The following is a 12,490-nucleotide window of genomic DNA, read 5'->3' on the forward strand; positions in this document are numbered from 1 at the left end:
ATTTGAGAAACATTATAAATTATTTAAATCTTTTTATTCAGTTTATTTGACAAAATGCACACAAAAGAATAGACCCAAAAAATCATGCTCTCCATCATATGATCTGATCAATACTGTGCATCTCTATCAACACAGAATTTTTTGGTAAACAATTGACATCAAAAAGTGAAGTGTTTATTTGAGACAGATTTATGCAAGCATCGGTTGTGCATACAAAGAGAGAGTGACAACATAAAAAAAAACAGAGGATCATTAAACTGTGAAAATAACACAGAGTTAGGATGCAGAACCTGTTTAAAATAAACAAAGCATATTCATAGTTATGGTAAATGGAACTGAATTTAGGCAAAATAGATTTTCTTTATAATGAACAGAAACATACTGACAGCACTTTAAAGAATTTCCAAAGTGATTGTCTTTGCAATTATGGTATATACAACATAATCACTCTTTTGAAAGTGTTATAAAGGGCCAGCTCTATGTTGCGTAAATATGCTTCTGCACTGATTATATATTATGAAAGCTTGAAAATAAATCTATTTCATACATTAAAAATGGGAACCGTTTATATGTGTGTCTGGGTGTTTAAAACAAACATTTTCCTTCGAAATAGCTATTGTAAGTGTCTGTAATGTGCAATAGACCCCTGGTTACAAATATACCTCACCCATTCATGAACAACATTCATTTAATAGAATGAAATAGGACACAATGACAAAATCTGTAACAAACTATTGGTTAAAATTTCATAATATGGCATATGTTCAATAAATCTGAACTATGTACAAAAAACAATATTTATTATTACAATACAAATTTTTCTTATTTACAGTTTGAAGGGATTTTAAACAATCTCATGCACTTCGGTCTAATTACTGAAAACAAAAATGAATTATTTACTCAGCACTGAGGTGACTGCGTATCCCCTTGAGTTTTAAAGAGCCAAACTTTGAAGAATTTTCTATATTATAAGAATATATCTCGGTGAACACGAGAGAGTTTCATTTGCCTCATGATCACTTTTTTGGTGACATAGACAGCTCTAGTCTTGGGAACCTGAAACCTCCTCTTGAACCACTATCACTGCTTGAGGATGAAGACAATCTTGACTTTTTAGAAGGCAGAGAAACACCTGCACCCCCCTCCACTCCTGCTTCACTGTCTCCAAGTGTCACTTCATATGAGCCCTTTGACTTTGAGCCAAAACCTCCAAACGTGCCAAACTTCAACTTGCCTTTCTTTCCTTTGACCTTGCCTCCTCCGAGGTCTAATGAAATGTCTCCACCCTCAGCTTCTAAGTGAGCTGAAGGAGAACTTACTGCAAGCCCTCCCTCATCACTCAGAGAAGAAGACCGATGTCTTGATTTCTTAAATAGATCCAGCGAGGCTGATTTGCCTTTAGTTGACACACTGAGGCCAGGATCCCCCTCTAATTCAAATTTTCCACCCATCAGTTCCCCAGAATGTACACTTGATGTAGAGGCTTTACTCACTTTTCCACCAGTAGTCAGTTCTACCTCTGGTCCAGTAAGGTCACCTACACTGCTTCCCTTTGCTTTTGATTTGCCAAATAATTTTGGCATCTTCACCTTGACTTTGCCTTCACTTTGTCTCAGTTCAGGACTGGGAACATCAATATTTTGTGAACTAACTTGGTAACTAAAAGATGGAGACTGTATGTTCATGCCACTGCTAGCTGCAAGTTCTGTTTCAACTTTTCCTCCAATTCCCTGACCTTCCGTCTGTGGCAGAGCAATGCCAAACTTTGGTACCTTAAGTTTAGGAAATTTTACTGTACCCTCTGGGTATTGAAGGCCACCAGTTGCACTTCCCCCTGAAACACTTGCATTAACTTCTGGACCACCTTTCAAACCTGACATTTTAATATCAGGCGTCTTTACTTTCACATCTGGCTCTTCCAAACAAACATTTGCACTGTCAGTGTTCAAGCTAGCAGAGGGCAAATCAATGTCAGGTGATTTGAATCTTTCAGATGTATCACCTTTCACTTTTGGTGATTTGATATCTAATTCCACATCAGGAAAATGAAGCTTCCCAAAAAGAGGTTTCTTCGCCTTTGTTCCTTTGACGTGAATATTGGGTGTCTCTAGATCTACATCTAATGCTGGTGTTTCTATGTCAACATTTGGTTTCTTTGTATTTCCTTTCACTTTAGGAAGTTTAAACTTTCCCTTTTTGCCCTTTATATTGATATCAATATTAGGAGCATCAAGACTTGCCTCAGTTTCCGGGAGTGTAACTTTTGTTTTGCAACCTTTTGCTCCCACAGTGAACTTGGGTGTCTTAACCGTGGATTCAGACCCTTCTACCTCTGCAGATTTCGTTGCAAATTTAGGACCTTTGAACTTGGGAAAGGTAACACCAGACTTGTTAAGATCAACATCAAAGCCAGCATTTGGACCTTTGACATCTCCCTCAAATTTGGGCACAGATGCATCCATGTCCCCTTTGACTTTAGGGGTTTTTAGATTGATATCAAGATTGGGTGTTTTTAAATCGATATTAGATTTGGGAAGGTTTATGTCAATATCTGGACCCTCCGCTATTGGACCTTTAATATTTAGTGATGGCGTTTTGATTTTAGGCATTTCAAACCCACCCTTGGACCCCTCAATATCAGTCTTGGGGATTTTAATATCAGCACTGGATGTTTTCAAATCTGCTTCAATCTTTGGAGCTGACACGTCCACATCACCTTTCAGTTTTGGACCCTTCAGATTGAAATCCATATCTGGCATTGAGATTTTAGGTCCTGAAATTGTTGGCATGTTGAGTTTTGGTCCTTTGATCTTTCCGCTAGGGCTTTTGATATCAATGTCTGGTCCTTTAATGTCCACTTCAGGGGCTTCAATATCAATGTCAGCTGTCGGAACTCTGACATCAACATCTGGCCCTTCGACTTTTGGACCTTTAAACCCGAAGGATGGCACTTTGAACTTTGGCATTTTAAATCCTCCTTTGCCCCCCTCAATATCAACATCTGGTCCTTCAATGTCAAGCTTGGGAGCTTTTATCTCACCTTCAACTGCTGGAGCTGACACGTCCACATCACCTTTCAGTTTTGGACCCTTCAGATTCAAATCCATATCTGGCATTGAGATTTTAGGGAGTGAAATTGTTGGCATGTTGAAATTTGGTCCTTTGATCTTACCACGAGAACTCTCAATATCAATATCCACTTCAGGGGCTTTGACATCAATGTCGGCTGTCGGAAGACTGACATCAACATCTGGCCCTTCCACTTTTGGACCTTCACCACCAAAGGATGGGTATTTGAACTTTGGCATTTTTAATCCTCCCTTGGGACATTCGATATCAATATCTGGTCCTTCAATGTCAAGCTTGGGAGCTTTTATGTCACCCTCAACTGCTGGAACTGACACATCCAGATCACCTTTCAGTTTTGGACCCTTCAGATTGAAATCCACATCTGGCATAGAGATTTTAGGTCCTGAAATTGTTGGCATGTTGAATTTTGGTCCTTTGATCTTACCACGAGAACTCTCAATATCAATATCCACTTCAGGGGCTTTGACATCAATGTCAGCTGTTGGAAGACTGACACCAACATCTAGCCCTTCCACTTTTGGACTTTCACCACCAAAAGTTGGCATTTTGAACTTTGGCATTTTAAATCCTCCTTTGCCACCCTCAATATCAACATCTGGTCCTTCAATGTCAAGCTTGGGAGCTTTGATGTCACCCTCAACTGCTGGAACTGACATGTCCACATCACCTTTCAGTTTTGGACCTTTCAGATTGAAATCCACATCTGGCATAGAGATTTTAGGTCCTGAAATTTTTGGCATGTTGAATTTTGGTCCTTTGATCTTACCACGAGAACTCTCAATACCAATATCCACTTCAGGGGCTTTGACATCAATGTCACCTGTCGGAAGACGGACATCAACATCTGGCCCTTCCACTTTTGGACTTTCACCACCGAAGGATGGCATTTTGATCTTTGGAATTTTAAATCCTCCTTTGGCACCTTCGACATCAACATCTGGTCCTTCAATTTCAAGCTTGGGAGCTTTTATGTCGCCCTCAACTGTTGGAACTGACACGTCCACATCACCTTTCAGTTTTGGACCCTTCAGATTGAAATCCACATCTGGCAATGAGATTTTTGGTCCTGAAATTGTTGGCATGTTGAATTTTGGTCCTTTGATCTTTCCACTAGGGCTTTTGATATCAATGTCTGGCCCTTTAATATCCAATTCAGGGGCTTTAATATCAATGTCACCTGTGGGAAGACTGACATCAACATCTGGTCCTTCCACTTTTGGACCTTTAACCCCGAAGGATGGCACTTTGAACTTTGGCATTTTAAATCCTCCTTTGCCCCCCTCAATATCAACATCTGGTCCTTCAATGTCAAGCTTGGGAGCTTTTATGTCACCCTCAACTGTTGGAACTGACACGTCCACATCACCTTTCAGTTTTGGACCCTTCAGATTCAAATCCACATCTGGCATTGAAATTTTAGGTCCTGAAATTGTTGGCATGTTGAATTTTGGTCCTTTGATCTTACCACGAGGACTCTCAATATCAATATCCACATCAGGGGCTTTAATGTCAATATCACCTGTCGGAAGATTGACATCAACATCTGGCCCTTCCACTTTTGGACGTTCCCCACCGAAGGATGGCATTTTGAACTTTGGCATTTTAAATCCTCCTTTGGCACCTTCAATATCAATATCTGGTCCTTCAATGTCAAGCTTGGGAGCTTTGATGTCACCCTCAACTGCTGGAACTGACACGTCCACATCACCTTTCATTTTTGGACCCTTCAGATTGAAATCCACATCTGGCATAGAGATTTTAGGTCCTGAAATTGTTGGCATGTTGAATTTTGGTCCTTTGATCTTTCCACTAGGGCTTTTGATATCAATGTCTGGCCCTTTAATATCCAATTCAGGGGCATTAACATCAATGTCACCTGTCGGAAGACTGACATCAACATCTGGCCCTTCCACTTTTGGACCTTTAACCCCGAAGGATGGCACTTTGATCTTTGGCATTTTAAATCCTCCTTTGATTCCCTCAGTATCAACATCTGGTCCTTCAATGTCAAGCTTGGGAGCTTTTATGTCACCCTCAACTGTTGGAACTGACACGTCCACATCACCTTTCAGTTTTGGACCTTTCAGATTGAAATCCATATCTGGCATTGAAATTTTAGGTCCTGAAATTTTTGGCATGTTGAATTTTGGTCCTTTGAGCTTACCACGAGAACTGTCAATATCAATATCCATTTCAGGGGCTTTGACATCAATGTCAGCTGTTGGAAGACTGACATCAACATCTGGCCCTTCCACTATGGGACCTTCACCACCGAAAGATGGCATTTTGAACTTTGGCATTTTAAATCCTCCTTTGGCACCTTCAATATCAATATCTGGTCCTTCAATGTCAAGCTTGGGAGCTTTTATGTCACCCTCAACTGTTGGAACTGACATGTCCACATCACCTTTCAGTTTTGGACCTTTCAGATTGAAATCCATATCTGGCATTGAAATTTTAGGTCCTGAAATTTTTGGCATGTTGAATTTTGGTCCTTTGAGCTTACCACGAGAACTCTCAATATCAATATCCATTTCAGGGGCTTTGACATCAATGTCAGCTGTTGGAAGACTGACATCAACATCTGGCCCTTCCACTATGGGACCTTCACCACCGAAAGATGGCATTTTGAACTTTGGCATTTTAAATCCTCCTTTGGCACCTTCAATATCAATATCTGGTCCTTCAATGTCAAGCTTGGGAGCTTTTATGTCACCCTCAACTGTTGGAACTGACATGTCCACATCACCTTTCAGTTTTGGACCCTTCAGATTGAAATCCACATCTGGCATAGAGATTTTAGGTCCTGAAATTGTTGGCATGTTGAATTTTGGTCCTTTGATCTTTCCGCTAGGGCTTTTGATATCAATGTCTGGTCCTTTAATGTCCACTTCAGGGGTTTTGACATCAATATCAGCTGTTGGAAGACTGACATCAACATCTGGCCCTTCCACTTTTGGACCTTTACCTCCAAAGAATGGCATTTTGAACTTTGGCATTTTAAATCCTCCTTTGCCCCCCTCAATATCAACATCTGGTGCTTTAATGTCAAGCTTGGGAGCTTTAATGTCACCTTTACCCGCTGGAACTGACACGTCCACATCACCTTTCAGTTTTGGACCCTTCAGATTGAAACCCACATCTGGCATTGAGATTTTAGGTCCTGAAATTGGTGGCATGTTGAATTTTGGTCCTTTGACCTTGCCACTAGGGCTGTTGATATCAATGGCTGGTCCTTTGATATCCACTTCAGGGGCTTTAATATCAATGTCACCCGTCGGAAGGCTGACGTCAACATCGGGCCCTTCCATTTTTGGACCTTTAACCCCAAAGGATGGCATTTTGAACTTTGGCATTTTAAATCCGCCGTTGCCACCCTCAATATCAACATCTGGTCCTTCAAAGTCAAGCTTGGGAGCTTTGATGTCACCCTCAGCTGTTGGAACTGACATGTCCACATCACCTTTCAGTTTTGGACCCTTCAGATTGAAATCCACATCTGGCATAGTGATTTTAGGTCCTGAAATTGTTGGCATGTTGAATTTCGGTCCTTTGATCTTACCATGAGAACCCTCAATATCGATGTCTGGTCCTTCAATACCCATTTTAGGGGCTTCAATATCAATATCAGCTGTGGGAAGTCTGACATCAACATCTGGCCCTTCCACTTTTGGACCTTTAACCCCGAAAGAAGGCACTTTGAACTTTGGCATTTTAAATCCTCCTTTGCCACCCTCAAGATTGACATCTGATCCTTCAATGTCAAGCTTTGGAGCTTTTATGTCACCTTCAACTGTAGGGACTGACACGTCCACATCACCTTTCAGTTTTGGTCCCTTCAGATTCAAATCCATATCTGGCATTGAGATTTTAGGGAGTGAAATTGTTGGCATGTTGAAACTTGGTCCTTTGATCTTACCACGAGGACTCTCAATATTCACATCAGGGGCTTTGACATCAATGTCACCTGTCGGAAGAGTGACATCAACATCTGGCCCTTCCACTTTTGGACCTTCACCACCGAAGGATGGCATTTTGATCTTTGGCATTTTAAATCCTCCTGGGGGACCTTTAATATCCACATCTGGTCCTTCAATGTCAAGCTTGGGAGCTTTTATGTCACCTTCAGCTGTTGGAACTGACACGTCCATATCACCTTTCAGTTTTGGACCCTTCAGATTGAAATCTACATCTGGCATAGAGATTTTAGGTCCAGAAATTGTTGGCATGTTGAATTTTGGTCCTTTGATCTTGCCACTAGGGCTTTTGATATCAATTGCTGGTCCTTTAATGTCCACTTCAGGGGCTTCAATATCAATGTCAGCTGTTGGAAGACTGACATCAACATCTGGTCCTTCCACTTTTGGACCTTTAACCCCGAAGGATGGCACTTTGAACTTTGGCATTTTAAATCCTCCTTTGCCACCCTCAATATCAACATCTGGTCCTCCAATGTCAAGCTTGGGAGCTTTGATGTCACCCTCAACTGCTGCAACTGACACGTCCACATCACCTTTCAGTTTTGGACCCTTCAGATTGAAATCCATATCTGGCATTGAGATTTTAGGGAGTGAAATTGTTGGCATGTTGAAATTTGGTCCCTTTATCATACCACGAGGACTCTCAATATCAATATCCACATCAGGGGCTCTGACATCAATGTCAGCTGTTGGAAGACTGACATCAACATCTGGCCCTTCCACTTTTGGACCTTCACCACCGAAGGATGGCATTTTGAACTTTGGCATTTTAAATCCTCCTTTGACACCTTCCACATCAATATCTGGTCCTTCAATTTCAAGCTTGGGAGCTTTTATGTCACCCTCAACTGCTGGAACTGACACGTCCACATCCCCTTTCAATTTTGGGCCTTTCAGATTGAAGTCCACATCTGGCATAGAGATTTTAGGTCCTGAAATTGTCGGCATGTTGAATTTTGGTCCTTTGATCTTTCCACTCGGGCTTTTGATATCAATGTCTGGTCCTTTAATGTCCACTTCAGGGACTTTAATATCAATGTCAGCTGTTGGAAGACTGACATCAACATCTGGCCCTTCCACTTTTGGACCTTTAACCCCGAAGGATGGCACTTTGAACTTTGGCATTTTAAATCCTCCTTTGCCGCCCTCAATATCAACTTCTGGTCCTTCAATGTCAAGCTTGGGAGCTTTTATGTCACCCTCAACAGCTGGAACAGACACTTCCACATCACCTTTCAGTTTTGGACCCTTCAGATTCAAATCCATATCTGGCATTGAGATTTTAGGGAGTGAAATTGTTGGCATGTTGAAATTTGGTCCTTTGATCTTACCACGAGGACTCTCAATATCAATATCCACATGAGGGGCTTTGACATCAATGTCAGCTGTTGGAAGACTGACATCAACATCTGGCCCTTCCACTTTTGGACGTTCCCCACCGAAGGATGGCACTTTGAACTTTGGCATTTTAAATCCTCCTTTGGCACCTTCGATATCAATATCTGGTCCTTCAATGTCAAGCTTGGGAGCTTTTATGTCACCCTCAACTGTTGGAACTGACACGTCCACATCACCTTTCAGTTTTGGACCCTTCAGATTGAAATCCACATCTGGCATAGAGATTTTAGGTCCTGAAATTGTTGGCATGCTGAATTTTGGGCCTTTGATCTTACCATGAGGACTCTCAATATCGACGTCTGGTCCTTTAATGTCCACTTCAGGGACTTTAATATCAATGTCAGCTGTTGGAAGACTGACATCAACATCTGGCCCTTCCACTTTTGGACCTTTAACCCCGAAGGATGGCACTTTGAACTTTGGCATTTTAAATCCTCCTTTGCCGCCCTCAATGTCAATATCTGGTCCTTCAATCTCAAGCTTGGGAGCTTTTATGTCACCTTCAACTTTTGGGACTGACACATCCACATCACCTTTCAGTTTTGGACCCTTCAGATTCAAATCCATATCTGGCATTGAGATTTTAGGGAGTGAAATTGTTGGCATGTTGAAACTTGGTCCTTTGATCTTACCACGAGGACTCTCAATATTCACATCAGGGGCTTTGACATCAATGTCAGCTGTTGGAAGGCTGACATCAACATCTGGTCCTTCCACTTTTGGACCTTCACCTCCGAAGGATGGCATTTTGATCTTCGGCATTTTAAATCCTCCTTTGGCACCTTCGATATCAATATCTGGTCCTTCAATGTCAAGCTTGGAGCTTTTATGTCACCTTCAGCTGTTGGAAGTGACATGTCCACATCACCTTTCAGTTTTGGACCCTTCAGATTGAAATCCACATCTGGCATTGAGAGTTTAGGTCCAGAAATTTTTGGCATGTTGAATTTTGGTCCTTTGATCTTGCCACTCGGGCTTTTGATATCAATGGCTGGTCCTTTAATATCCACTTCAGGGGCTTTAACATCAATGTCAGCCGTCGGAAGACGGACATCAACATCTGGCCCTTCCACTTTTGGACCTTTAACCCCAAAGGATGGCATTTTGAACTTTGGCATTTTAAATCCTCCTTTGGCACCTTCAATATCAATATCTGGTCCGTCAATGTCAAGCTTGGGAGCTTTTATGTCTCCTTCGGCTGTTGGAACTGACACGTCCACATCACCTTTCAGTTTTGGACCCTTCAAATTGAAATCCACATCTGGCATTGAGAATTTAGGTCCAGAAATTTTTGGCATATTGAATTTTGGTCCTTTGATCTTGCCACTACGGCTTTTGATATCAATGGCTGGTCCTTTAATATCCAATTCAGGGGCTTTAATATCAATGTCAGCTGTTGGAAGACTGACATCAACATCTGGCCCTTCCACTTTTGGACCTTTACCCCCGAAGGATGGCATTTTGATCTTTGGCAAATGAAGTCCTTTATGGCCACCCTCAATATCAATATCTGATCCTTCAATGTCAAGCTTGGGAGCTTTTATGTCTCCTTCAGCTGCTGGAACTGACACGTCCACATCACCTTTCAGTTTTGGACCCTTCAGATTGAAATCCACATCTGGCATTGAGATTTTAGGTCCTGAAATTGTTGGCATGTTGAATTTTGGTCCTTTGATCTTGCCACGAGAACTCTCAATGTCCAGTTCAGGGCCTTTGACATCAATGTCAGCTGTTGGAAGGCTGACATCAACATCGGGCCCTCCCACTTTTGGACCTTCACCACCGAAGGATGGCATTTTGAACTTTGGCATTTTAAATCCTCCTTTGGGACCTTCAATATCAATATCTGGTCCTTCAATTTCAAGCTTGGGAGCTTTGATGTCACCCTCAACTGCTGGAACTGACACGTCCACATGACCTTTCAGTTTTGGACCTTTCAGATTAAAATCCACATCTGGCATAGAGATTTTAGGTCCTGAAATTGTTGGCATGTTGAATTTTGGTCCTTTGATCTTACCATGAGGACTGTCAATATCGACGTCTCGTCCTTTAATGTCCACTTCAGGGACTTTAATATCAATGTCAGCTGTTGGAAGGCTGACATCAACATCTGGCCCTTCCACTGTTGGACCTTTAACCCCGAAGGATGGCATTTTGAACTTTGGCATTTTAAATCCTCCTTTGAAGCCCTCAAAATCAACATCTGGTCCTTCAATGTCAAGCTTGGGAGCTTTGATGTCACCCTCAACTGTTGGAACTGACACGTCCACATCACCTTTCAGTTTTGGACCCTTCAGATTGAAATCCACATCTGGCATTGAGATTTTAGGTCCAGAAATTGTTGGCATGTTGAATTTCGGTCCTTTGATCTTACCATGAGACTCTCAATATCAACGTCTAGTCCTTTCACATCCACTTCAGGGGCTTTGATATCAGTATCAGCTGTCGGAAGGCTGACATCAACATCTGGCCCTTCCACTTTTGGACCTTTAACCCCAAAGGATGGCATTTTGAACTTTGGCATTTTAAATCCTCCTTTGCCACCCTCAATATCAACATCTGGTCCTTCAATGTCAAGCTTGGGAGCTTTAATGTCACCCTCAACTGCTGGAACTGACATGTCCACATCACCTTTCAGTTTCGGACCCTTCAGATTGAAATCCACATTTGGCATTGAAATTTTAGGTCCTGAAATTGTTGGCATGTTGAATTTTGGTCCTTTGATCTTACCAGGAGGACTCTCAATATCGACGTCTAGTCCTTTAATGTCTATTTCAGGGGCTTTAATATCAATGTCACCTGTCGGAAGATTAACATCCACATCTGGCCCTTCCACTTTTGGACCTTTAACCCCGAAGGATGGCACTTTGAACTTTGGCATTTTAAATCCTCCTTTGCCCCCCTCAATATCAACATCTGGTCCTTCAATGTCAAGCTTGGGAGCTTTGATGTCACCCTCAACTGTTGGAACTGACACGTCCACATCACCTTTCAGTTTTGGACCCTTCAGATTGAAATCCACATCTGGCATTGAGATTTTAGGTCCTGAAATTGTTGGCATGCTGAATTTTGGGCCTTTGATCTTACCATGAGAACTCTCAATATCAACGTCTAGTCCTTTCACATCCACTTCAGGGGCTTTGATATCAATATCAGCTGTCGGAAGGCTGACATCAACATCTGGTCCTTCCACTTTTGGACCTTTAACCCCAAAGGATGGCATTTTGAACTTTGGCATTTTAAATCCTCCTTTGCCACCCTCAATATCAACATCTGGTCCTTCAATGTCAAGCTTGGGAGCTTTGATGTCGCCCTCAACTGTTGGAACCGACACGTCCATATCACCTTTCAGTTTTGGACCCTTCAGATTGAAATCCACATCTGGCATAGATATTTTAGGTCCTGAAATTGTTGGCATGCTGAATTTTGGGCCTTTGATCTTACCATGAGGACTCTCAATATCGACGTCTGGTCCTTTAATGTCCACTTCAGGGACTTTAATATCAATGTCAGCTGTTGGAAGACTGACATCAACATCTGGCCCTTCCACTTTTGGACCTTTAACCCCAAAGGATGGCACTTTAAACTTTGGCATTTTCAATCCTCCTTTGCCCCCCTCAATATCAACATCTGGTCCTTCAATGTCAAGCTTGGGAGCTTTGATGTCACCCTCAACTGTTGGAACTGACACGTCCACATCACCTTTCAGTTTTGGACCCTTCAGATTGAAATCCACATCTGGCATAGAGATTTTAGGTCCTGAAATTGTTGGCATGCTGAATTTTGGGCCTTTGATCTTACCATGAGAACTCTCAATATCAACGTCTAGTCCTTTCACATCCACTTCAGGGGCTTTGATATCAATATCAGCTGTCGGAAGACTGACATCAACATCTGGCCCTTCCACTTTTGGACCTTTAACCCCAAAGGATGGCATTTTGAACTTTGGCATTTTAAATCCTCCTTTGCCCCCCTCAATATCAACATCTGGTCCTTCAATGTCAAGCTTGGGAGCTTTGATG

General features: G+C 42.0%; 1 protein-coding gene across 1 annotated transcript in view; it reads right to left on the reverse strand.

Moving 5' to 3' along the window:
• Nucleotides 1-12: 12 nt before the first annotated feature.
• ahnak (AHNAK nucleoprotein) overlaps nt 13-12,490 on the reverse strand; it is a 31,363-nt gene continuing 18,885 nt past the window's right edge. Inside the window, 3 exon segments of the mRNA XM_055016434.1 lie at nt 13-9,286; nt 9,289-10,851; nt 10,854-12,490. The exon segment at nt 10,854-12,490 is cut by the window's right edge and continues 1,439 nt beyond it. Coding sequence (XP_054872409.1) covers nt 1,017-9,286; nt 9,289-10,851; nt 10,854-12,490 — 11,470 coding nt within the window. The 3' untranslated portion in view covers nt 13-1,016.

Source organism: Amphiprion ocellaris, chromosome 13 (assembly GCF_022539595.1).
Source record: "Amphiprion ocellaris isolate individual 3 ecotype Okinawa chromosome 13, ASM2253959v1, whole genome shotgun sequence".
NCBI lineage: Eukaryota > Metazoa > Chordata > Actinopteri > Pomacentridae > Amphiprion > Amphiprion ocellaris.